Source organism: Oryzias latipes, chromosome 20 (genome assembly GCF_053564925.1).
Source record: "Oryzias latipes strain Hd-rR chromosome 20, Olatipes_Hd-rR_3.1".
NCBI classification, from domain to species: Eukaryota; Metazoa; Chordata; class Actinopteri; order Beloniformes; family Adrianichthyidae; genus Oryzias; species Oryzias latipes.
The window spans coordinates 10440858-10468835 of NC_136256.1; the positions used below are offsets into that span (position 1 = coordinate 10440858).

The 27978-nt window shown below is 41.9% G+C and overlaps 1 protein-coding gene across 1 annotated transcript; it reads left to right on the plus strand.

The window, feature by feature from the left end:
* The first annotated feature begins 14667 nt into the window (after positions 1–14667).
* Positions 14668–27020, plus strand: LOC144981340 (B-cell receptor CD22-like). Its single transcript, XM_078938560.1, has 6 exons — positions 14668–14866; positions 15016–15318; positions 15392–15655; positions 16483–16558; positions 16639–16742; positions 16816–27020. Exons 1-6 carry the CDS (start codon positions 14809–14811, stop codon positions 17103–17105), a joined length of 1095 nt encoding a protein of 364 aa, XP_078794686.1. The 5' UTR covers positions 14668–14808; the 3' UTR covers positions 17106–27020.
* Positions 27021–27978: the final 958 nt, after the last annotated feature.

Genomic DNA, 27978 nt, shown 5'->3' on the forward strand with positions numbered 1-27978 from the left:
TGATTTTAAAAAAATCCTGATTCATCCCAAAACCTGTGCTTTTTCCGTCTGGACTCCAAACAAGTGTGTTTTAAAATTACTTATGCTTCAAATATCCACACCAAGTTTCACACGCATATAGCTGAACATGTCTAAATGCTTCTTGAATATTCTTTACAGATATAAAATGAACTGGTCAACTGTAGGATGTCATTTCCTCTTACATGCTTAAGTCTTTTCCTCATGCTGCAGCCTGCTCCTCAATCATCCCTGTTGCTGGAGTCAAATTTCACCCCCCCCCCCCACACACACACACACACCAGCTGCCAGTTCATATGCTAACTAACCCAGAAGTGAGGTGACAAGAGTTTAGACACAAGAGGGAGGGCAGACTGCTTTTTCATTTGTTTTGTATGTCTTTCATAGATTTTTATGAATAATCATTGCTTTTCTAGTCATGTAAAATGCAATTAACCTAATATTTTATCTTTTTTTTTTACAAAAAAAACATATGAATGTGCTCCAAAACAAAACCCAACTCTCAGTACAGTTCTACAGATGTAACATAAGACTTAGACAGTAAATGTCTCTTTTATCCTTTTTTAATCAATGCTGCAACTTCTTTTCCTTAATATAAATCCAATGAAATTAAACTACAAAACCAAAAAACACAACGTATAGCAAATTTCTCTAAATAAATTATGTGTATATACAATATGTAGCACTTTTAAACAAAATAATAACAAATCCTTCCAATACAAGCACAGAAAAATGGAACACAAAATTTAAAACCCAAATTTGAAATGGCAATTTTAAAAAGATAATTTTTTCAGCCTGCTAAAAGTGCACATTTGTAAAAGCTCTTTTATATAGACAACTGTTTGGTTGCTTAGAGCTCTAAATATAAAAACAATGCCTTTATGGACGTGGCACGGATGGCACGGATGTTCAGCAGGGTAAACCCCAGGAAAGCGGCGGGACCTGATGGAGTTCCCGGAAAGGTTCTGCGGGCCTGCGCCGATCAACTCTCCCAGGTCTTCACAAAAATCTTCAACCTGTCGCTAGCTCAGGCTTTCATCCCTGCTTGCCTGAAGTCATCCACTGTCATCCCGATACCCAAAAAGTCCTCATCCACAGCCTTCCTCACGGACTTCCGCCCAGTTGCACTCACTGCTGTCATCACAAAGTGTCTGGAGCGGCTGCTCCTGGGACACATCAAAGACTCCCTCCCTCCAATCTTCGTCCCCCACCAGTTTGCTTACAAAGCAAACAGATCAACGGATGATGCCATTTCCATCACCCTCCACACTGCGCTGAGCCACCTGGAACACAGAGACACCTACGCCAGGATGCTCTTTGTGGACTATAGCTCAGCCTTTAACACAATCATTCCTGACATTCTGGTCAACAAACTGTCTGAACTAGGACTCCACCCACTCACCTGCTCGTGGATCAAGGACTTCCTGACAAACAGACCACAGACAGTCAAACTTGACCCCCACCTCTCCTCCACCCGGACGCTGAGCACAGGCTCCACACAGGGATGTGTGCTGAGTCCTCTGCTGTATACACTGTACACAGCAGACTGCAGACCAGCCCACACCAGCAACACCGTGGTGAAGTTTGCAGACGACACTACTGTGGTGGGGCTGATCTCTGGGGACGACGAGACGGCCTACAGAGACGAAGTCCTGAAACTCTCAAGGTGGTGTCAGGCTAATAACCTCATCCTAAACACCACCAAGACCAAGGAGATCATCCTGGACTTCAGAAAAAACAGAACAGATCCACCCCCACTCTACATCGATGGAAACTGTGTGGAGAGGGTCCACAGCTTCACCCTCCTGGGCACCACCATCTCTGCTGACCTCACATGGTCTAACAACACCATGACTGTCATCAGGAAGGCCCAGCAACGCCTGCACTTCCTGAGAAAACTTAGGAGGAACGACGTCAGCCAGGAGCTGCTGGTAACGTTCTACCGCTCAACCATTGAGAGCATTCTGTCCTATGGCATCACAGTGTGGTTTTCCCACTGCACTGAAGCAGAACGGCAGAGTCTCCAGAGAGTGGTAAAGACAGCGCAGAGGATCATCGGCTGCCCCCTCCCCTCACTGAAGGACATTTACCAGTCTCGCTGCCTCAGCAGAGTGACTAGCATCACCACTAACTCCACCCATTCTGCTTTCCCTCTGTTTGAACTGCTGCCCTCTGGAAGGAGGTACAGGTCCATCAGAACCAGGACAAACAGACTAAGAAACAGCTTTTTTCCACAGGCAATTATCATACGGAATGCACATACGTCCACCAACCACACCTCACTCTAATTTTACTACAATGCGTGCAATATCCTGACTGTCTAACCGGGTCACTGTGCAATAACTTGATATTTATTAAGCTGTGCTCACAGCAACTCATGTAATTCCATTCTATTTTATTCACAAATATTTAATATTTAACAGTTTCTGAGACAAGGCCAAGCTGCAACGCGTCATCCACTCAGCAGAGAAGGTGATCGGCTGCCACCTCCCGTCTCTCCAGGAGCTGCACATCTCCAGGACCTGGAGGCGGGCAGCCAGGATTGTAGCCAACCCCTCTCATCCAGGACATAATCTCTTTCGGCCCCTCCCTTCTGGCAAGAGGCTCCGGTCCATCAGGACCTCGCGCCACAAGAACAGCTTCTTCCCCACTGCAGTCAGCCTGCTGAACAGTACCCCAACTCCCCCAGGTGACCCCCCCCCCCCCCCGCCCACCAAAGGACTGTCGGTGCCACTTACAGGCCCCACCATCCCAGCCCATCTGTGCTCCCACTTTAATTCACCTTACTCTACTGTATATAGTGTGTTGTTGTTGTTAACTTAATTTTTAACTTATTCTTAATTGCACTATACACCAAGTCAAATTCCTCGTTTTGTAAAGTGCGCTCTACTGAACCTGGCAATAAAACTTTTTCTGATTTCTGATTCTGATTCTGATTCTATTAATCATTGTTTTTTATTCATTCAAAATGCAATTAAATCAATATTTTATATTTTTTCTTTTCCTTTTTCTTTTTTTTTTATCTCTTATATCCTTTTTTATAATCAATGTTTGAACTTCTTTTCCTTTCTATTGTCATGGTTTCAGTTTGTTGTCTTGTTTTTCGCTTTAGTTCTTGTTCTGTCTTGTTTGGTTCTGTTTCCTGTTTTATTTTGAAAGGTTTCCTGTCTTGTCATGTTTCTTGAGTTTTACTTCCTTTGGTCCCCATCTGCCCTAATCGTGTTCACCTGTGTCTTGTCTGCCCTGTCTGTATATAAGTCTTGTCTCTGCCTTCCTCCTGTGCTGGTCCATTAACTTCTGCTCATGTTGATCACGTCTTCTTGTCTGGCGTCCATGTCCCTTGCCATGCCACAGTAAGTTTTTGTTTTTAGTTTTGTCATCCTGCTCTGCAGCGCTTTTTGTTAGTTAAATAAACCCACTTGCCCTGAACCCGTTTGCCTCCCGTCTCTGCGCCTGGGTCCTACCTGCTCTCGAGCCTCCCCCCCACACGACATCTATACATCCAATGAAATTAAACTACAAATCAACAAACACAACTGATAACAAATGTCTCTAAAAAATGATGTGTATATTTGCAGAACCTTAAAAACACCAAACAAATAACAAATGCTTCCCAAATAAAGCACAAAAAATGGAACACAAAATGTAAAACCCAAGTTAGAAATTGCAATTTGAAAAAGATACTTTTTCAGCAGCTTTTCAAAATCAATCACCAATTCTACTCTTCTGTGGATGAAACAAAGAACTCCAGAACAATGAAGCCATTTCTCTAAGTCTCTCTCACCTTCAGTTTTAAACAAGGTCTGTGAAAATCCACCATACATTGGTCACATGAACTCAGAGACGTGCTAAAAGTGCACAATTGTAAAAGCTCTTTTATATAGACAACTGTTTGTTTGCTTAGAGCTCTAAATATAAAAAAAAATGCTTTTCTATCACCTAGACACAGATGGAGAACCATATCAACTGGATTAATAACAGGGTGGCATGTTTAGGTTTAAACTTACATCAATAGACAACATAAAGATGTCCATCACATTTTTGACCTAAACATGTAAACACATCCTTGGCTCTGCGGTTAGGAAATGGTATTTGGGAATCTCTTTATACCAGGAGCCAGCCTGGCCATTGGAACATCGCCACAGTGCCCATCCAGACTGGGACAGCAACGGGGTCCACTTCAGAGCCGTGAGCTGCTGTGTTTAACTCCAGCTGTCCCAGCAAGGGAGACAACTGCAGCAACATCCACTGACCAAGCTGACAAGCCCTGGCAGAAAAGATCCCCACAAGAAAAACACTGGCTAAGGCAGGCTGGTCAAAAAAAAATAGTTTTGCCATTGTCTTGCAGCTCGCAGATCAAGTGGTTTAGTTTTCCAGTAATGTCAGTCAAGAATGCAAGTTCAGATTCACAATGTTCATATTCACCATATTCAACAGACATCTCCTCCAATAGCACCTTAAAAATCCTGTGCTGTTTTGCTTTGCAGCTGAGGTTGTTTACGATTTTCAGAATAAGAGTCATTATATGTCCAGAGCCAATCACTTCTGCACATAAGGCCTGCTGGTGAATGACGCAGCAGTAATGCAGACATTTTGGAAAGTCTGGGTCAGCTTTACAGTGAGTGATGAAACCTGTTTGTCTATTGATCATAGCAGGAGTCCCATCTGCAGTCACTGCTACCAGCTTTTCTAATTGTACCTTTTTCTGCACAAAAACTCCTTCACCGTGTTATACATTTCAACTCCTCTTGTAGTTGTCTGTTAGGGCAGATGTGTCAGGAGTTCTTCTCTTGTGGAAACCAAAAGCTATGCTGTACTGTTGCCGTCCACAGACTCATCACACTGGACGTTAACCACCTGCACTTTGCAAGATCCCGGTCCAGCTAATTGGCCAAGTTATCAGACATAGCTGACACTCATCTAGACATTGTAGTGGAAATTGAATGAGTTCTATTGTTCTCATCCTTAGGGACAGTGATAGCAATTATCATCATTGCTTGAATTTTTTTCATGCTATATGCAAAAGTCTTTGTCCCTTAAGGCAACAGATTACAGCCCCCCCCCCCCCCCCCCCCCCCCCCCAGGCTGCTGTCGTATTAACATTAGCTTGGAGCTCCAGAATGGACAAGAAAAAACGACGAGAATGGCTCGAGCAGGGCGTTGCTCACGGGGGGGTCGCTCGTGCCATGCGGTCGCACGTGCTCGGGCCCGCTAAATGCTACTTGTAGCTTTAATTATTATTATTATTTTTCTTCTGCCGGAAGAATCGCATTTTTGAGGCCTTTAACATACCCCAAAACTCACCAAATTTGGCACACACATCAGGAGTCGCGAAAAATTTCGTATTTTATGGGAAATTGGCATGGGTGCGCAAAAATGGCTCGACAGCGCCACCTACAGTGACTTTTGTCCCGACGCCCCGCATACGCTTTAACGTACAAGCTTGATTTTTACAGGGCATGTTCTTCAGATGGAGACCTACAAAAAAGTCTGAAAGGACCCACCTGTCACTCGCACAGGAAGTCTGATATATTGAGGTCAATATGTCATTTTTGCTCTATTTTGGACATTTGCAGGCCTCCTTCTAGAACGAACTCCTCCTAGAGATTTGTGAATAATGACTCCAAACTTTGGTTTTGTAAACTAAACACATGTCCGATGTTAAATTGCAAAGCTTTTAAGTTTTTACAGAAGTTTGTGGTCGTGGCGGCGCGTAGAAATTTGACGTTGTTTCGAAAACACGCCATGAAAAGAAAAATGGCCATAACTCAGCCATGCATATTCCAATCTGATCCAAAATTGATATGCATGATTGTAGTCTGACTCTGAACACATCTGCAGTGAAAGAATCTGGAAAAAGTGTAGCGCCACCTGCTGGCAAGATGAAATGACATGTTTTACTTGGAGCATCACTGCTCTGAGTAGGATGAGCCGACACACCTGAAAATGACATCCACCTGTTGAAAAGCCATTGAAGTTTACTCTGACAAAAAACCATAACTTTCAATGCGGGGGTGTGGTCGTGACAGAGCGGCAAAGTTGGGCATCTCGCCATGCACACAAAAGTTGCTCTCACGTGCACATTCCTTGTCCAATCTCACTGAAATTCAATGGATATGATGAAGCTTCTATTCTGAACCCATGGATATGACAATCTTGGACGAGCTCTATAGCGCCACCTAGTTATTGCATTGGGCACATTCTGCCCTGTATTTTCTCTTTGCTTTGTCCGATGTGCATGAAATTAAAACTGGAGATACTCAGAAGGGTCCTCTCTCATAATCTGAAGTTTCATGGGTGTACACCTGACGGTGCCTGCGTAACAGGAAGTGGTCGATTATGTGCACCCAAATAATTGAAATTTATTATAAATCAGCCGTTTGTCTCAGGAAGCTGAGATTTCAGAATTAGATGCCTTTAATAACCTCCAGCTTTGATATGTAACACTATAGGGTCTACGAGAAACTTCATCACTTGATTTTTTTAATGAAATTTTGGACTGAACAAAGATTTTTAGCATAAATTCTGTTTAGGTTATCAGCACCAAGAATTCAACTTTCATAGGCATTTATGTGCTACTGCTTCCTAAAAAAATTCAGAATGATTGAAGTTACAGGTGACATCTTAGAGAGCATTACATCCAAAAAGGTCCGAAAACGTCTTTTTAGGCAAAACTACAAACACCTATTTTTTTTCATAACTTAATCATCATATATCAACACCATTTATTTTTTTAAATGTAGGGATCTGTGTTTGCTGCCTTCCATATTTTTTTCAGAAGTCCAGGTGAAACAGATGATTTTAAAAAAATCCTGATTCATCCCAAAACCTGTGCTTTTTCCGTCTGGACTCCAAACAAGTGTGTTTTAAAATTACTTATGCTTCAAATATCCACACCAAGTTTCACACGCATATAGCTGAACATGTCTAAATGCTTCTTGAATATTCTTTACAGATATAAAATGAACTGGTCAACTGTAGGATGTCATTTCCTCTTACATGCTTAAGTCTTTTCCTCATGCTGCAGCCTGCTCCTCAATCATCCCTGTTGCTGGAGTCAAATTCCCCCCCCCCCCCCCCCCACACACACACACCAGCTGCCAGTTCATATGCTAACTAACCCAGAAGTGAGGTGACAAGAGTTTAGACACAAGAGGGAGGGCAGACTGCTTTTTCATTTGTTTTGTATGTCTTTCATAGATTTTTATGAATAATCATTGCTTTTCTAGTCATGTAAAATGCAATTAACCTAATATTTTATCTTTTTTTTTTACAAACAAAACATATGAATGTGCTCCAAAACAAAACCCAACTCTCAGTACAGTTCTACAGATGTAACATAAGACTTAGACAGTAAATGTCTCTTTTATCCTTTTTTAATCAATGCTGCAACTTCTTTTCCTTAATATAAATCCAATGAAATTAAACTACAAAACCAAAAAACACAACGTATAGCAAATTTCTCTAAATAAATTATGTGTATATACAATATGTAGCACTTTTAAACAAAATAATAACAAATCCTTCCAATACAAGCACAGAAAAATGGAACACAAAATTTAAAACCCAAATTTGAAATGGCAATTTTAAAAAGATAATTTTTTCAGCCTGCTAAAAGTGCACAATTGTAAAAGCTCTTTTATATAGACAACTGTTTGGTTGCTTAGAGCTCTAAATATAAAAACAATGCCTTTATGGACGTGGCACGGATGGCACGGATGTTCAGCAGGGTAAACCCCAGGAAAGCGGCGGGACCTGATGGAGTTCCCGGAAAGGTTCTGCGGGCCTGCGCCGATCAACTCTCCCAGGTCTTCACAAAAATCTTCAACCTGTCGCTAGCTCAGGCTTTCATCCCTGCTTGCCTGAAGTCATCCACTATCATCCCGATACCCAAAAAGTCCTCATCCACAGCCTTCCTCACGGACTTCCGCCCAGTTGCACTCACTGCTGTCATCACAAAGTGTCTGGAGCGGCTGCTCCTGGGACACATCAAAGACTCCCTCCCTCCAATCTTCGTCCCCCACCAGTTTGCTTACAAAGCAAACAGATCAACGGATGATGCCATTTCCATCACCCTCCACACTGCGCTGAGCCACCTGGAACACAGAGACACCTACGCCAGGATGCTCTTTGTGGACTATAGCTCAGCCTTTAACACAATCATTCCTGACATTCTGGTCAACAAACTGTCTGAACTAGGACTCCACCCACTCACCTGCTCGTGGATCAAGGACTTCCTGACAAACAGACCACAGACAGTCAAACTTGACCCCCACCTCTCCTCCACCCGGACGCTGAGCACAGGCTCCACACAGGGATGTGTGCTGAGTCCTCTGCTGTATACACTGTACACAGCAGACTGCAGACCAGCCCACACCAGCAACACCGTGGTGAAGTTTGCAGACGACACTACTGTGGTGGGGCTGATCTCTGGGGACGACGAGACGGCCTACAGAGACGAAGTCCTGAAACTCTCAAGGTGGTGTCAGGCTAATAACCTCATCCTGAACACCACCAAGACCAAGGAGATCATCCTGGACTTCAGAAAAAACAGAACAGATCCACCCCCACTCTACATCGATGGAAACTGTGTGGAGAGGGTCCACAGCTTCACCCTCCTGGGCACCACCATCTCTGCTGACCTCACATGGTCTAACAACACCATGACTGTCATCAGGAAGGCCCAGCAACGCCTGCACTTCCTGAGAAAACTTAGGAGGAACGACGTCAGCCAGGAGCTGCTGGTAACGTTCTACCGCTCAACCATTGAGAGCATTCTGTCCTATGGCATCACAGTGTGGTTTTCCCACTGCACTGAAGCAGAACGGCAGAGTCTCCAGAGAGTGGTAAAGACAGCGCAGAGGATCATCGGCTGCCCCCTCCCCTCACTGAAGGACATTTACCAGTCTCGCTGCCTCAGCAGAGTGACTAGCATCACCACTAACTCCACCCATTCTGCTTTCCCTCTGTTTGAACTGCTGCCCTCTGGAAGGAGGTACAGGTCCATCAGAACCAGGACAAACAGACTAAGAAACAGCTTTTTTCCACAGGCAATTATCATACGGAATGCACATACGTCCACCAACCACACCTCACTCTAATTTTACTACAATGCGTGCAATATCCTGACTGTCTAACCGGGTCACTGTGCAATAACTTGATATTTATTAAGCTGTGCTCACAGCAACTCATGTAATTCCATTCTATTTTATTCACAAATATTTAATATTTAACAGTTTCTGTCCATATTGTTCATTTTTTGTTAAGAGTTGTAAATACAGTATTTCTTTTTCTATTCTATTTTTATTTTTATTTTATGTAACTCCTTCACTCCAAGGCTGCTGCAATTTCATTGTATCCCCATGTACAATGACAATAAACGATTCTGATTCTGATTATATCACTTAGACACAGATGGAGAACCATATCAACTGGATTGGTAACAGCAACAACCACCGACCAAGCCGGCAAGCCCTGGCAGAAAAGATCCCCACAAGAAACACTGCAGGCTGTTCCATAAAAAATATAGTTTTACCATTGCCTTGCAGATCACAGTTGAAGTGGTTTAGTTTTCCTAAAAAAATTCAGAATGATTGAAGTTACAGGTGAACTTTTAGACAACATTTGATCCAAAAAGGTCCGAAAACGTCTTTTTAGGCAAAACTGCAAACACCTATTTTTTTGCATAACTTATCTTTCAAATATCAGCACAAAAAAATTAAAAACGGTAGGGATCTGTGTTTGCTGCCTTCCATATTTTTTTCAGACTTAAAAGTGTAACAGATGATTTATAAAAAATCCTTTTTCATCCAAAAACCTGTGTTAAATCTGTCTAGACTTAGTATTAAAAACTCTCCAAGATGAATGTGCCTGACTCCACCTGCAGGTGGATCACAGACTTCCTGACGGACAGACAGCAGTATGTGAGGCTGGGGAAGCTCGTCTCAGATACTCGGACCACAAGCACCGGATCCCCCCAGGGCTGTGTCCTTTCACCCCTGTTACTCTCCCTGTACACAAACAGCTGCACAGCTGGTCACCTGTCTGTCAAACTCCTGAAGTTTGCTGACGACACCACACTCATCGGCCTCATCTCTGACGGAGATGAGTCGGCCTACAGGAGTGAAATAGCCAGGCTGGTGTCATAGTGCAGCGCTAACAACCTGGAGCTTAATGCTCTGAAGACAGTGGAGATGACAGTGGACTTCAGGAAGGCCCCAGCCCCCCTCCCCCCTGTCATCCTCTGTGACTCCCCGGTGACCTCTGTGGAGTCCTTCTGCTTCCTGGGAACCATCATCAGCCAGGACCTCAAGTGGGAGCAGAACATCAGCTCCATCACTAAGAAGGTCCAGCAGAGGATGTACTTCCTGAGGCAGCTGAAGAAGTTTCACCTCCCTGAAAAGATGTTGGTAGACTTTTACACCGCCATCATCGAATCCACCCTCACGTCCTCCATCACAGTCTGGTTCGCTGCGGCCACGGCCAGAGACAAGGCCAAGCTGCAACGCGTCATCCACTCAGCAGAGAAGGTGATCGGCTGCCACCTCCCGTCTCTCCAGGAGCTGCACATCTCCAGGACCTGGAGGCGGGCAGCCAGGATTGTAGCCAACCCCTCTCATCCAGGACATAATCTCTTTCGGCCCCTCCCTCCTGGCAAGAGGCTCCGGTCCATCAGGACCAGGACCTCGCGCCACAAGAACAGCTTCTTCCCCACTGCAGTCAGCCTGCTGAACAGTACCCCAACTCCCCCAGGTGACCCCCCCTCCCCCACCCCCCCCCGCCCACCAAAGGACTGTCGGTGCCACTTACAGGCCCCACCATCCCAGCCCATCTGTGCTCCCACTTTAATTCACCTTACTCTACTGTATATAGTGTGTTGTTGTTGTTAACTTAATTTTTAACTTATTCTTAATTGCACTATACACCAAGTCAAATTCCTCGTTTTGTAAAGTGCGCTCTACTGAACCTGGCAATAAAACTTTTTCTGATTTCTGATTCTATTAATCATTGTTTTTTATTCATTCAAAATGCAATTAAATCAATATTTTATCTTTTTTCTTTTCCTTTTTCTTTTTTTTTTATCTCTTATATCCTTTTTTATAATCAATGTTTGAACTTCTTTTCCTTTTTATTGTCATGGTTTCAGTTTGTTGTCTTTTTTTTTCGCTTTAGTTCTTGTTCTGTCTTGTTTGGTTCTGTTTCCTGTTTTATTTTGAAAGGTTTCCTGTCTTTTCATGTTTCTTGAGTTTTACTTCCTTTGGTCCCCATCTGCCCTAATCGTGTTCACCTGTGTCTTGTCTGCCCTGTCTGTATATAAGTCTTGTCTCTGCCTTCCTCCTGTGCTGGTCCATTAACTTCTGCTCATGTTGATCACGTCTTCTTGTCTGGCGTCCATGTCCCTTGCCATGCCACAGTAAGTTTTTGTTTTTAGTTTTGTCATCCTGCTCTGCAGCACTTTTTGTTAGTTAAATAAACCCACTTGCCCTGAACCCGTTTGCCTCCCGTCTCTGCGCCTGGGTCCTACCTGCTCTCGAGCCTCCCCCCCACACGACATCTATACATCCAATGAAATTAAACTACAAATCAACAAACACAACTGATAACAAATGTCTCTAAAAAATGATGTGTATATTTGCAGAACCTTAAAAACACCAAACAAATAACAAATGCTTCCCAATTAAAGCACAAAAAATGGAACACAAAATGTAAAACCCAAGTTAGAAATTGCAATTTGAAAAAGATACTTTTTTCAGCAGCTTTTCAAAATCAATCACCAATTCTACTCTTCTGTGGATGAAACAAAGAACTCCAGAACAATGAAGCCATTTCTCTAAGTCTCTCTCACCTTCCGTTTTAAACAAGGTCTGTGAAAATCCACCATACATTGGTCACATGAACTCAGAGACCTGCTAAAAGTGCACAATTGTAAAAGCTCTTTTATATAGACAACTGTTTGTTTGCTTAGAGCTCTAAATATAAAAAAAAATGCTTTTCTATCACCTAGACACAGATGGAGAACCATATCAACTGGATTAATAACAGGGTGGCATGTTTAGACAACATGAAGCTGTCCATCACATTTTTGACCTAAACATGTAAACACATCCTTGGCTCTGCGGTTAGGAAATGGTATTTGGGAATCTCTTTATACCAGGAGCCAGCCTGGCCATTGGAACATCGCCACAGTGCCCATCCAGACTGGGACAGCAACGGGGTCCACTTCAGAGCCGTGAGCTGCTGTGTTTAACTCCAGCTGTCCCAGCAAGGGAGACAACTGCAGCAACATCCACTGACCAAGCTGACAAGCCCTGGCAGAAAAGATCCCCACAAGAAAAACACTGGCTCAGGCAGGCTGGTCAAAAAAAATAGTTTTGCCATTGTCTTGCAGCTCGCAGATCAAGTGGTTTAGTTTTCCAGTAATGTCAGTCAAGAATGCAAGTTCAGATTCACAATGTTCATATTCACCATATTCAACAGACATCTCCTCCAATAGCACCTTAAAAATCCTGTGCTGTTTTGCTTTGCAGCTGAGGTTGTTTACGATTTTCAGAATAAGAGTCATTATATGTCCAGAGCCAATCACTTCTGCACATAAGGCCTGCTGGTGAATGACGCAGCAGTAATGCAGACATTTTGGAAAGTCTGGGTCAGCTTTACAGTGAGTGATGAAACCTGTTTGTCTATTGATCATAGCAGGAGTCCCATCTGCAGTCACTGCTACCAGCTTTTCTAATTGTACCTTTTTCTGCACAAAAACTCCTTCACCGTGTTATACATTTCAACTCCTCTTGTAGTTGTCTGTTAGGGCAGATGTGTCAGGAGTTCTTCTCTTGTGGAAACCAAAAGCTATGCTGTACTGTTGCCGTCCACAGACTCATCACACTGGACGTTAACCACCTGCACTTTGCAAGATCCCGGTCCAGCTAATTGGCCAAGTTATCAGACATAGCTGACACTCATCTAGACATTGTAGTGGAAATTGAATGAGTTCTATTGTTCTCATCCTTAGGGACAGTGATAGCAATTATCATCATTGCTTGAATTTTTTTCATGCTATATGCAAAAGTCTTTGTCCCTTAAGGCAACAGATTACAGCCCCCCCCCCCCCCCCCCCCCCCCCCAGGCTGCTGTCGTATTAACATTAGCTTGGAGCTCCAGAATGGACAAGAAAAAACGACGAGAATGGCTCGAGCAGGGCGTTGCTCACGGGGCGGTCGCTCGTGCCATGCGGTCGCACGTGCTCGGGCCCGCTAAATGCTACTTGTAGCTTTAATTTAACTCTTGTTGTCATGGCGCCTCTGTCAGCCCCGCCCCTCTGCCCTGCTCCTGACTCCACCAGCTGTGACCAATTCATCCTCATCAACTCTGCCTTCTTAAGGAGACCCAGCTCCACAACTCATCGCCGGATCGTTACCCCTTATGGTGACTTACCTGGTCTCAGTCTCGCTCACGTTTATGCATCCTATGCTGATCTCGCAACTAACGTTATTATTCCTGTCTCAGGATTCCTGCTCTTGAGTGTCACCTGTGTGGAAGTCAGTTCGAGCCCCCCTGCTGTTCTGGAAACATCACGCAACGCTAGCCGCGCTACTACCTCCAGCCACGCCTCAAGCTTCGCTCCTCTCTGGATCACATTCACGCTGTCTCCATCTTCCTGGAAGGAAGGAATAAAAATCCTTACTTACTTCTCACCCAACTGTGTCCTCATTCTGGGTTCCAGCATCTGGGTCTGCCGTTCCTCCAAATCATGACCCTTGTGCTATCTTAGATGACCCCACCCTTACATTGACATGTTCTCCCTACCATAACAAAGGTGGATGAAGGTGGAAAGATTTCATGTAATCCATGGACACCAGTGAACATCACAAATCATTGAAGAAAAAAGGTTCAGCGCACTGTCTAGTGGGTCTAGATGACCCAACTCCCAATGTTAAAGTGCCTAGGATAGCACAAAGGTTACAATAAGAATAAGTAATTAATATTTCAGATATTTTAACAAAAAATAAATCAAAGTGTCTCAGTGATATTAAACTTGAAGTGCTTTTCTCTTAAAAGATTATTTAGTATAAACGAAATACATCAATAAACCTGGAAAATAAGCCAATATACTCAGATATAAAGTTTTAGTGTGAGCTGTTTTCATTAGTAATTTTTACACCTTAAAACTTTGTTTCTTTCCAAATAGTCATCTAGTTTCCACAGAGATGAAGGATGAATGTAGGAGTTTGCTGGCAGCTCCGTTTGTGAAGGTGCTGACAGTCAACATGTTCCTGAGTGTCTTCTTCCTTCCAGGTCAGATGTTTCTTCTCTTTCCTCTGCAGACATTTTTCAATCATTTCTGCTTTGAAATATTTATTCTAATGTTGTTTAAAGGCTCCATGTGGAACAAACTGCAGCTGAACTGCAGGTTGTTTATCAGAATTTATCATTAAATCCACATCATCTTCATCATTACAGGAGTTTGGGCTGAATGTAAAGAACCATCATTCCTCCACATTACTGCATCAAAGACGCTGGAAGCTCTGAGTGGATCCTGTTTGATAATTCCATGTAGCTTTACTACTACACCAGGAAATGGACAGAAGTTTGACAAAGCTAGAGAAATCATTGGAATGTGGATTAAGAATAATCGCGATTTTGAGAAGAATCCAGGGAATGTGATTTTCAACAGCAGTAAGCAGCAAAACATCTATCCAATGAAGATCATTGGAAACCTGACACAGAATAACTGCACCACTTTGTTTTCTAATTTAACTTCAAAATATACAGAAAAATATTATTTTAGTAATAATGGATGGAGGATTTAAAGCAGGCGACTTTTGCAATTATTCTGAGGTAAAAATTCAAGGTAAGAACTTTTTCTGTTTTTGACAATTATGCTGATGTTAGTTGTTTTTCTAGTGAGGGAAATGAAACCCTGTGTTAGAAAACAAACATATGTATTTAGTTGTTTGCATTTATTAGGTTTTTTTCTCTGTGTTTGATGTGGAAGCACAGATTCTCCTCAGCGTCCCAGCATTGAAATCCCAGATGATCCTAAGGAGGGGGCGTCTGTCTCCATCACCTGCTCGGCTCCCACTCCCTGTCTTCACTCCCCTCCTAAACTCACCTGGAATCTCCAACCAGACTTTCAGAGACAAACAGAGAAAAACACGGATGGAAGCTTTACGACTAAAATCCAGAAGATCATCACTCTGTCAGACACTCATGATGGATTGATCATCAACTGTTCTGCCAGATATCCTGTGAATGGAGGACCACCAAAGACAGCAGAGACACACAAGACTCTCAGTGTTTCATGTAAGTGATCTGTCAGCACATCACACTTCAGCTGCTTCTGATGAATAAAGTTTCTGTGTCACATTTTCCTCAGATGCTCCTAAGAAGACCTCAGCATCCATCAGTCCATCAGGTTTAGTGTCAGCAGGTAGCTGGGTGACAATGACCTGTTCCAGCAGAGCCAAGCCTGCTGTCAGCAACTTCATCTGGTTCAGGAGCAGCAAAGATGGAGACGTGAAAGTAGCTGAAGGAGAATCTTACAGCCTGAATGCAACAGAGGGAGGAGGAGTTTATTACTGTGTGGCTACAAATGATTTGGGGAACCAGACGTCTCCAAAGATTGATCTGACTGTTGGAGGTAAGTGGAAAATTTAAAAGATCTGAATCTTTGCCAGGATTTACAAGTAAAGAAGCTGCACGTCACTTTTTTTTTTCGTAAAATGTGAGGTTAACCAGTACTAAATCAATCAGTCAACATTTTGTCAATGAGAAATATTTAGACATGCAGCATCAACTGTGGGAGAAAGTAGGAGTATATAAGGCATCTGAAGAACAACTGCAGACAAATGATCTGAACTCCAAATTGTTCAAATCTATAAATCAGGGATTATGGGTTAAATTAAACTGAAATTCAAAACAACTTAGTGAAAACCAGTAGCAGTAGCTTTTCTCTTGAGGTCAAATGACTACAAGAAGTGTTATAGTGAGAAAATATGAGTATTTTCATTAAGGGTAAAAGCAAAATACCTTAATAAATTTAAAAGAAAATAAAAAATTCAGAAACCATTGATTTAACATAAAATGTATTTAAATTGATCTGGTAAACTGAAGGTACAAACAATTTCACAGAGGTAGTTGTTAGATTTAGTTATGAGCAGACACGTTTATGTAAAAGTACAAATAAATGAGGAACAGGACAATATAAAAAAAAATAGATGTGGGTCCACAATTTAATAAAACAACTTCTTCTTTTAAGGTGCCACAATAAGTTTCAAAGTAATTTAGGTTTTGAGCTTTTCTTTGGAGATTGGCCAGTGAGTGTTCAATTTAACATGAGAAATAAGATGATTTTTAAAAATTCTTTTTTATGTATTATTATTTATTCTAGATCTTCATTTAAGTTTTGGGAAAACTATTGTCCCGCTTTTATTTTAGCAAGTCTTGATCATTTGTTTTTTTCTTTAGAGAATCTAAATTTCATTTATATCCTCTCTGGAGCTGCTGCTGGGATCCTCCTCCTCCTCCTGATTGTCTTTATTGGGTAAGTTCTTCCCTCCTGTTTACCACCTTTGAACTGTTATCACTTTAAATTATTTTTAATGTTTTTCTGATGTCTTCCAGGTGTTTTAGAAAAAATAAGCAACAGCAGCAGGTTAGTAAAGAGTCAACTTTGAATGGAGGACCACCAAAGACAGCAGAGACACACAAGACTCTCAGTGTTTCATGTAAGTGATCTGTCAGCACATCACACTTCAGCTGCTTCTGATGAATAAAGTTTCTGTGTCACATTTTCCTCAGATGCTCCTAAGAAGACCTCAGCATCCATCAGTCCATCAGGTTTAATGTCAGCAGGTAGTCGGGTGACAATGACCTGTTCCAGCAGAGCCAAGCCTGCTGTCAGCAACTTCATCTGGTTCAGGAGCAGCAAAGATGGAGACGTGAAAGTAGCTGAAGGAGAATCTTACAGCCTGAATGCAACAGAGGGAGGAGGAGTTTATTACTGTGTGGCTACAAATGATTTGGGGAACCAGACGTCTCCAAAGATTGATCTGATTGTTGAAGGTAAATGGAAAATTTTGATGATTTAACAGCAGATCTTTTAAGTAAAGTATTATGTTTGTTGGATGCACCATCAAAAAAAATTCTTCCTACTGTAGATCACCAGTAAATGCACTCTACAGCAAAAAGGAAATTCTTATTTACTGTCAACATCACATTCAGCTTGTGTACAGAATTAACATTTTTACTTAGCCAGTGTTACATAATTCCATTAAATCAAACAAAAATAAAATTGTAACCACTGAGAGAAGTAGTAAATATCTTAAACTTTCATTTTTTAAGGCCCCTAGACACCCCTTGGTCCTAGGTGTTTAAGGGCCTGTATCATACTTTTCTGAAGTCTTTCAGAGTAAACTATATCTATATATATGATAATATGTGACCTTTTGCACACTAAAGAAGGATCGTTTGTGAAATATTAGTTACTTTTGCACCCACAAAAACAGACATCATCCGAAATTTTGCAAAGATGGATGTGCATAAAAGAAAAGTATTTTGCCGATCACCACAGAGAAAGTGTGTTTGTGTTAGCCTGGGGGCGGGGCGCAGAGTCTCCCTGGAAGGGGCCGGTCCTCACTTTATGACACCACAATGTAAGGACCTGCTTGTTTTATTAGAGTGGGAGGGGCTGGTGCTCAGAGAGCAAGTTTTTAGAGGATTTCTCAGAATTATTATTTTCAGTGAGGAATAAATAATAAACGTTATAATACTTTTAAAAGTTTTAAAAAGTTGACTTTGCATGATATAGGCTCTTTAATGTGTTTGAAATGGGAGGAGCCACTGCAGACAAATGGTCTGAACTCCAAATGGGTAAAATCTACTAGTCAGTAATTATTACATATTTATCTGACAGCGTTGACATACAACAGAAAGCCAGTTTAGCTCGTGCTGGTTTGCGGCGCCTTCCGTCCGTGAAACCCGGGTTTGACTCCGGGCTGCTCCCTGTTCCCTTCTCTACCTCTGCCGGTTCCAAGCCCGGTTTGAGAAGGTTGTGTCAGGAAGGGCATCCGGCGTAAAACATTGCCAAATTTACCATGCGACTCGTTCGCTGTGGTGACCCCTGATGGGAGAAGCTGAAAGTGGAAGTTGACATACAACAGAAAAACAACTGTAGGAAGAAAACAGCATGGAATATGTTTTAGGAAGAAAAATCTGAATTTATTATTAAATTCTAGTGAAATTCCAACTTTAAATGCCCTCAAGAGGAATGATAAAAAAAGCAAACCATCTCATTTAACCCTTGTGCTATCCTAGGCACTTTAACATTGGGAGTTGGGTCATCTAGACCCACTAGACAGTGCTCTGAACCTTTTTTCTTCAATGATTTGTGAACCTCACTGGTGTCCATTAATTACATGAAATCTTTCCACCATCAACGATCACACCGCTAAAGGATTCATGAATGACCTGCTGCACCAAAGTGTTAACAATTAGACTGAGGTAGTTATCAGAGTGACTGTGATCACTTTAGTTGGAAGTTAGTTCTTCATTTAAATATTTATTTGGTGTTAGCAAGTGTTTTTTTTTTTTCCATCTTTAGATTCTCCTAAGTTACTTGTTCAGACTTTTGGAAGACTTGCAGCGATCCTCATCCTTACCTGCTTAATTTTCTGCATTTGGTAAGTTTTAGTCCCATATGACAACATTTACTTCTTCAGCCCCTAAAGGATTTTGCCATGATGTCATTGCACCAATTTCTGCAAATTTTACCAAGTCCTGCTCCTTTTCTCAACACAACAACGTTGTCAAATCACCAGAACTTTGGCCAAAGACTCATTTTGAAAAATTTCCACCATCAAACTGTCTCTTCCAAACATGGTTAGATTCTCCAACATGTACATCATCAGTATATCTACTCAAACATGCACATCATCCTGATTATTTTCTTTGTGCCAACACGGCTCACAAGTCGCTGAGTTCCCAACAAAAGACTGAGCTACAGTTCATGCTCAACCGTGTCCTGCTGGTTCTGGTGTCAGACAGTGTAAAGGTAAAAAAAAATGTGAAGCTTGGAGACTAGCTTCTGTTTGCCATCACCGCCACCATCTCACCATCATACACTGCATTTCCCAAGGCTCATAGGAAATTTAGTGTATTAAATATAAAGTTGGTCACTTTTGCGTTAAATCTAGTGAAGATTTAAAGTGATAAAGGTGAAGAGGATTTCATGTAATCCATGGACACCAGTGAAGATCTCAAATCATTGAAGAAAAAAGGTTCAGCGCATTGTTTAGTGCGGTCTAAATGACCCAACTCCCGATGTTACAGTGCCTAGGATAGCACAAGGGTTAAAGCGAACACCAAGAGCCGGCTTCTTCCTGGGAACCATTTTTTTAACTGTCCTTTAGTCTTTCTTACTTCTTTTTCTCTTCAAGCCGCTCATAATTGGTCAATACGTGTTCGTGCTGAGCAGGGGAGGCGGAGCAAAAGCTTGTTACACGTCCAGCCATGTAGCCATTAATGGAATATAGCGCCAGCGCAACAAGAAGATTAGAAAAGACAACATCAACACAAAAATGTATAGAAATGTGTGACATTGGAAAAAGAAGCGAGATCCGGAACCAGTTCTCTTTCATTGATAATACGAAAAGAGAATTTAGAGACTGCAAGAAAATGATTCCATCTAGAACCGGATCTACAACCAACCAGCACCTGAGAACTGAATCTTCTCCTAAACAGAGCAGATCATTACTGTATGAAGAAACTACATCAGCTTCATAAAGCTGCCGTTCTCAGATAAATTCAATGCTTCAGATGCAATGTACACAATCTTTTGTCTTTTTTGGACAATTTTGTGACACATCTTCTTTGTTGACTGATCCAAAAAGGAGAAAAATTGCCTCTTGGCCACTTTAAAAACCTCTTCTCATGATTGCCTTCACACGTGTATGACCTACATACACATGTAGGTCTAGGGTCAATGAGCTTATGAAACTAATTTTGTGTTTCAATAATGAAGGAATTTATTTTTTGTGGTTCTTATTTCTCCTAGGTTTTTATCTTATCTTTATTTCTTTGAAGGTTTTCTTTCTGGTTTACTGTGTGTGGGTTTCAGTCATTTCAATTAAAAGGGACTTCCTGATAATTGCATATGTAAAGAGGTTTCAGGAATGCAGCTCCAACCTCCAACCCCCTTCAGGAGAAAATGGTCTTTGATCTTCTGAGGCCATTTGGTTGTAGGTCTGACTTGGATCATAAATCAATCATCTCAATCCCTGGGAACCGCCACAGGCATCTGCTCCCGTGTGGGGAACAAAGGTGTATTGTCTACTGTATGTTAAGAAGATCCGGCCACACGTGGGGGCCACCTAGGGAGCCATTTGGTTGCGGGACCATGTCAGTCTGGGAGGTGACTTCAGACGCGGGAAAACGGATGCTGACTCCTAACATGGACTGACAGAAGTGGGCAGGCTCCCTGCCAGCCAATCTCTAGCGACCAGAGGCGGAGATTCGGCGGCCATCTTGCTCCCGGGGGAGGATGTTCTGCCCACATGCTTAAAAGTCTGAACTCAAGGAATTTTCCTGTGTCTCCAGACAAGCTGCATGTGAATTCGGAATGTAACCTCTTGCGTATTGCAGGCCTTGATTTTGGACACCCAGATCGATCTGTTTTATTCTGTTTTTACTATGTTTTTAGAAATATTGTTAGGGAATAAATTTGTTAATCTTTAATCCGGACGAATCCCGTGGTTTTCTTCTTCTCGACTTTATTGGACATGCAACAAAGGAAAGTAATCTCAAAGCGACAGATTATATTTTTCCAACATTAATTGGTGACCCCTGAACGTGAAAAGTGGGGAAGAAACGCGGAAGCGCAACGCGGGTAAGAGGACCGATAGTGGTTTATTATGAGATTTCTGGGACTTTCGGCGAAAAGTCGGTGACGCTCCCCCCACGTGCTTGACTTCCCTCGAGGCCTCACAAACAAAAGGTAAAGCAGGAACCTGTTCGTAAATTCTGCATATTGTTTACGTTATTCTTTTAGTGAATAACTCAAATTGTGGGGAAGTGAAGTATGTGGACGGCATAGCGCACCTGTATAAGTTTTGTGGGTTCACCCTCCTGAAACAGCAAATTGGACTGAGGAAATTTATGAAAATTAGAGCTGAGGAAATTGTGCAGGTTTTGTGTCTGTTCAGCCTGTCAAAAATTGAATAAACACTAAATTGGGAGCGGGTGATATTTGGATTACGTTAGAATTTAGGAGGTTTTGCGTCTGTTTGAGCCTGTACGAAATCCCGTACGAAAACAACAGTATTACTATAGGAACTAATTTTGCGCGTTTTAGGATTTTCGGAAAAACCAGGAAGGCAGCGAACCTTCACAAATTATTTTTAATGCGTAGAGAAACCACAGAGGGATTCACAGTAAAAATGAAAGGTGCGTTAGACAGAAAAAATGAGGAAACCGGTGAATTTTCTTTTGACGACAGACTTAATGACGCCGACGACTTGACTTTACAACAGCGGTGAAAATGGCTTGAATGAGAATGAATGGAATGAAATGTATGCGATTTTGGAAAGAATGGGATGAAAATGTTTGAAATCTGTGTATTTTAACTGTATTTTCCACATTTCCCTGTGTATTGTCTGCTCCATGGACGCAGCCATCTTGTTCATCATGTTTACATCGAACGGACCAATGACGGGACGTTTTACTTGTTTTCGAATGTGTAGACGACTGTGATTGGTTTTGTCTGTACCACGTGGTAAGCGTGACGGAGTCCTAGCCAAAATGGCGACGGTGGCTGTGATTGGCTTTGTTTGTACCATGTGGTCGGCGAGACGCGTCCCTGACGACCAAATATGACGGAACGTGCTGAATTTTTTCATGAGGAACATTTGAAGAGTTTGGGATGTAATTTGCGGTAAAATCATGGTGGGGATCGTCGTTATCGAGCGTGGTAATGACCTCGGTTGTAAGACAGCGTTGAAAAACAACTTCCAGTGGGTTTTCGGTTCGCCGAAAAAGGTTTTTATGTTGCACAGCGCCTCCGACGCCCGGGAGCCTCTGCTGCAACGGCGATCAACGTGCATGGTTGCAGGGTCTAATACATTTGGGGTAAAATAATTTTGTAATTATTTCGGTTTTCTTATTGTGAATACATGTCTCTAATTTGTTTGTATGTCCTAATAACCGCGATTAAGTTCAGTTTTGTTCGAAGAAGTATTATTGACATTTTTAATTTGTTTAAGTTCGTTTTTCTGTTTGTTTTGATCTTGTGCACTGCTGGTTGAATGAGAAGCGAATGAGTGGCGGTTTTGTTTGTTTGAATCGTAATCAATAGTATTTGAAAATTGTTTTCAGAATGGGGAAAAGGACGAGGTAAAGGAAAGGGAAACATGGTTTTTGAGGATTTGGAAGGATGTTGCAATGTAGAGACAAGAAATGTGAGGTGAAAAGCAGGAGAAATGAAAGGCATTGTAAGTAAAATGGAGGGTCTGTGGGCATGGAAAAGTGTGGTATGAAAGTGCAGGGTATGGTAGAACAGGAGAAGAGGGAACATGAATGTTAAAACGCTAGTTATGAACGATTCATTTCAGTGAAATGGTTTAATTTTGTGTAAGGTACCTAATTTGTTGTGTTATGTCTTTTGCAAAAACGGTTAAAAGTTATAGTCTTTGTATTGATTGTCTGTGTTTTAGAGTGAGAATTGTGTTTTTGGTGAAATAAGGAAAAGCTTAAATTGTGGGATTTTGTTGCTTTTAGTACTTCTCCAAATTCTTTTTGTAGGGCAAAAACAGTCCTTAAGGGTAAGTCAAAACCATTTGTCTTTATTTTTTGATTAAGAGTGAATGATTAGCGGCCAGAATGCATGTAATACAATATATTTTCCAAAGATTTTACTCCAGGTCCATCATTTCGGCCAAAGAAAATTTTAGGGATTTTTTCCCTTTGCTGGTTTTCATTACTGATCAACTGACGGTGTTGGAGACGGTGAAGACTGAACATGACTAATCCATTCTAAATCTCTTTCCAAGCAGAAGAGCAGCCCCCCCCCCCCGAGATCTCATAAAACTTTAGGCAGAAAACCCCCCTCTGCTACGTGGGTGAGTGACAAAGGCGCATAAGTTTACCATCCTCCGCAGCTCTTTACCTTCACAGGAGGGGGCCGAGTCAGCAGTGACTGACCCCCAGAGCACATTTGAAGAAACAGGACAGGAGAGAGGGGGAGGTTGAGCGACTGAAGAAAAACAATTCTTTACCTTACTGAAATGATTCACACACAGGATAAAAGGTGTTTTAAAAAGAAAAGGAAACTAACATGAATTTTGACTTTTGATGCCCTCAGAAACAGCAGTAATGACGTGTCATGCTCAGCCATTCGGAGACCAAAACAGGATGACAGGTGGAAAAATCCTGGGAGAAGCAGGCCACCCAGGGGACCCCAGCAGCAGTTGGAAATTGCATCTATGGCGCTCTGAACCCTGACAGCCCACAACGAGGTGCCCAACAGCAGAATGTACAGACCAAGAGGCAGAGGGTCTGGAGGAAAAATGAACAGTACCCATGACCACTCCAAGCCCTCCTCCACCGTGGCGAGGACCACAGGGCAAGTCGGACAACACCACTTGATGCAGGAGCCATTGTCTTTTCCAAGCTCAAAGGTAACCACTGATGAGTCTACTGGACACTCTACCTGCTCTGACAAATGAACAAATGACTCCCCAAAACCTGCAAAAGACCATCCGACTGACTTTTGACCAGATGGTGGAACATTCATGCGTGCATTCACCAAACACGCCTGTGACTCTGTTGGGATGGGACAGTCTTGTCAAAACAGGAGACAGCAGACTGGATGCCATGCCGGACACCACAGCCGACCCCCACTGCAGACATGTAAAGGGCCCTGAAACGCCAGGTGGTTTCGTTAATTTCAGGTTTGAAGCCTGGACTCCTGTGTTTGAAGCCTCCGAATGGTCTGACCTGTACACTCCATTATGACAGAGAGCATGATTAAAAGTAAGAAGTTTTTCAGCAGGTAGAAGACCACACATGGCATTTGAACTACACCGACATATAATTAACCCTGAGGGCGAGCAGCTTATTGTGCATTCATACACTCACAAATGCAATGATACTAGCTGTCAGACACAGCTGTATCTCACATAGGATTAGACTAAGCAGGACATTAACAACACATTGGTTAAATTGTGTTTTTTCAGGTGTTCACTTTCCTCCCTCAAATAAAATGTACAGGTTAATTTTGCCGTTCAACAACTGAGCAGAGAGGAGACGGCTCATGAAGATGCAGAGGTGATGTTAAAACGCTCTCTGATGCTTCATGGTCCACAGGTTCAGTTGATGTTGGTTCATTCTTCATCGTCCCCCCGGTGGTGATTCAGGTAACTGCAGGAGCACAGGTTTTTAGATCTCAGTGCAGCTGAGTGACTGATACAGATGAAGGGAGGAAGGAAACTCAGTCTGGGCTGTGGAACTATGGTGTCATTGAATATTCGTATTCTTCATGGTGTACTTCTTTGAAACCGGTTTTAAAAGTAAGTGGATTGCATATAATTTAAGCTAATGTTAATTTAAGTTGATGACGTCACCATTATTATAAAACCTATCCGTCCCTGATCCATATTGCATGCTGTCACCTTTAACCTCACAAGGTGTGTTGTTTGTTGCTATTGACTTGGCACACCTTTTCTTTTAATGGAATCATTACATAAAAATAGCAGACCATTGTTCGCATTATAGTACAGAGGGGTTCATAAAATCCTTCTTGCATTTTTAATCACTGTTTAAAGTCTCTCTGACAGAACATTATGCTATAAGAGGTTTGTGTTTTCATGATGTAGGCTGATGGCCTCCTGCTGGCAGCACCAACTGCTGAACTCTGCCTGCAATTAATGAAAGATCTTCTGTTGCAGTTGTATTATTTCTTCTTGTGACCTTGCCTTTTACAGGAGCGTGGACAGGACGCCTGTTCACCTTATCGGTGCACCAAACTGTTTATTGTTTTTATGTTCTTGCTTTACATTTAATTCGTTTTATGTGTTTGTCCTGGAGCTTAGCCCCAGGCCAAGAGAGGGAGGTAGACAAAAGAGGTCTTAATGATTAAAAGAAGGACATTATTTTATTATCGTTTAAATGTATTTGTCTAGAAAGAGATTGACCATTTAGAAAGAATGTTTAAATAGTAACACAGATTGACCATTTTTAAAAATTTTAAAGCTTTGTGTGTCTGTTCATCTGATTTTCTCTCATCCACAGCAAGGATGGGTAGGTTCTACGACTGGGTCATTACACAACAGCCCATAATAAACTTTTTTCTTTTTTTCTTGAATTTGTATTTTCCCCACTTGTGTTCTTCATAAAACAGCACGAGGGGAAGCAGACCTTTGAGAAGAGAAATGTGGTGGACCTTTTCCATCATATTTTCTCTTACTGCGCATGCGTAAATTGATTCTTGTCTCATTGTCTTTTGTGTTTTATTGTTTTTTATTTTTTAATTTCCTGACCCTAACACTAACAAAAACTTAGACCCACAGCAGAATCATCTTGGCAGAACAGTACCACAGCAGTGGACACCCCAAGTCCTTTTGCAGCCGTTCTGTTGTATCAGATGTGTCAGATCTCTAACAGGCTTATTGAGAAGTCCATAGGAGGCCAGGTCCAAGCTTGCCAGAGCTTGTGGGACATGCAGAAGGAGGACGCGAGTGTTCGAGGCCCGGAATGACCTTTTTTGGACTTTGTTACATTTTATAAAATTGCTTACTGTTATGTTTGACAATTTTCTTTTCTCTTTTCATCGTCTGTGTGATTTTGTTCTGCTTTAACATTTCTCAATTCCCCCCCTTAATTCCAGGTGTTCCTTTTCCTTACAGGAAGTGCTATTTTATTGTCTTTATCTTTTACTTTTTAGAATAATTTGAATTTTTATTTGTGCATTTTCTTTATTTACTATTTTTTGTCTTGTTCTTTGTAAATGCCAATGTGCCAAATATCTAGTGAAGCATAAGTATCCTTAGGGATGGTCGCTGATGGGGCACAGGACCGTAGCGAGAATTTTCCCTGTCCAACTGAACGTTTCTTAAAGATGGTTAATGCAAGCTCTGACAGGTTTTCGCTCCTACACTTATGAACAAATCATTCACACCTTAGAAATGCACATTGGATCTGTTTATATATTGTGAGGGCTCGAGACCACAGCTGTTTTGATTGCATGATGTGATGATGTGTTTTTATTTTTTGTGTGACCTCACTTCGTGAGGTCAAGAGAGGGAAACTGAAGGAATTTATTTTTTGTGGTTCTTATTTCTCCTAGGTTTTTATCTTATCTTTATTTCTTTGAAGGTTTTCTTTCTGGTTTACTGTGTGTGGGTTTCAGTCATTTCAATTAAAAGGGACTTCCTGATAATTGCATATGTAAAGAGGTTTCAGGAATGCAGCTCCAACCTCCAACCCCCTTCAGGAGAAAATGGTCTTTGATCTTCTGAGGCCATTTGGTTGTAGGTCTGACTTGGATCATAAATCAATCATCTCAATCCCTGGGAACCGCCACAGGCATCTGCTCCCGTGTGGGGAACAAAGGTGTATTGTCTACTGTATGTTAAGAAGATCCGGCCACACGTGGGGGCCACCTAGGGAGCCATTTGGTTGCGGGACCATGTCAGTCTGGGAGGTGACTTCAGACGCGGGAAAACGGATGCTGACTCCTAACATGGACTGACAGAAGTGGGCAGGCTCCCTGCCAGCCAATCTCTAGCGACCAGAGGCGGAGATTCGGCGGCCATCTTGCTCCCGGGGGAGGATGTTCTGCCCACATGCTTAAAAGTCTGAACTCAAGGAATTTTCCTGTGTCTCCAGACAAGCTGCATGTGAATTCGGAATGTAACCTCTTGCGTATTGCAGGCCTTGATTTTGGACACCCAGATCGATCTGTTTTTACTATGTTTTTAGAAATATTGTTAGGGAATAAATTTGTTAATCTTTAATCCGGACGAATCCCGTGGTTTTCTTCTTCTCGACTTTATTGGACATGCAACAAAGGAAAGTAATCTCAAAGCGACAGATTATATTTTTCCTACAATAATTACTGCTAAAGGTAGTTAAATCAATAAAACAACAGGGGTGCCCAAATTTATGCACCTGCCTATTTTTGTTTAAGTAATTATAGCACAGTTTCTTTAAATCCAATAAACTTCATTTCACTTCTCAAATATCACTGTGTTCATCTGCTACATGATATATTTAACTGAAATTGATGATCCAAATGTAGCACCTCAAATGCTGAGTTGGACCAGAATAATTCTAGGTTCAGAGGAGCAGTTGAATAGACTAAATTAAATGAATAACCACAGACCACAATTATGATTTTTTGAACTTTTAACTTATTTATAAATGGATGGGAATTAACAAAAACACTTTCAAATAATTCCAGAACATGAACAATTAAACCCGATAACCCAAATAAAATTTGTGTAGAAAGAAAATTGGTCAACCCCGGGGTTGGTCAAATTTTACCTTGCAAGGTTAACAGAAAAATACTCTTTAGTTCAATGAACCTTAATGTTTCAATTTTAAATCTGATATCCCAGGTTGGTTCACAAAAAAATAATGCAATAAAAATATATAAAATCCTCTTAATAAAAACAATATCTCAAAAAAGAAATACAAGTCTGTTCCGTCCTTGGGCAGTTCTTTCAGATCCAGGTGATTAAGCACCTGTGGAATTAAGGTAGTCACTGTCCTACCACGATTGAACGCAGTGTTCAATTTCTCCTTTGAGGCAATCAGAGTTCCAGGGCTCTTTTAAGGTTGCTTCTGTTCAGACTCCAGTTGGGTGGCTCGCCATCACCATACTTCCGTCATTTGCTGCGGTGTGTGAGAGAACTGGGCACTCGTGACGGTGGTGAATTCACACAAACAAAAAAAACCTGACCAAGTCCTTTG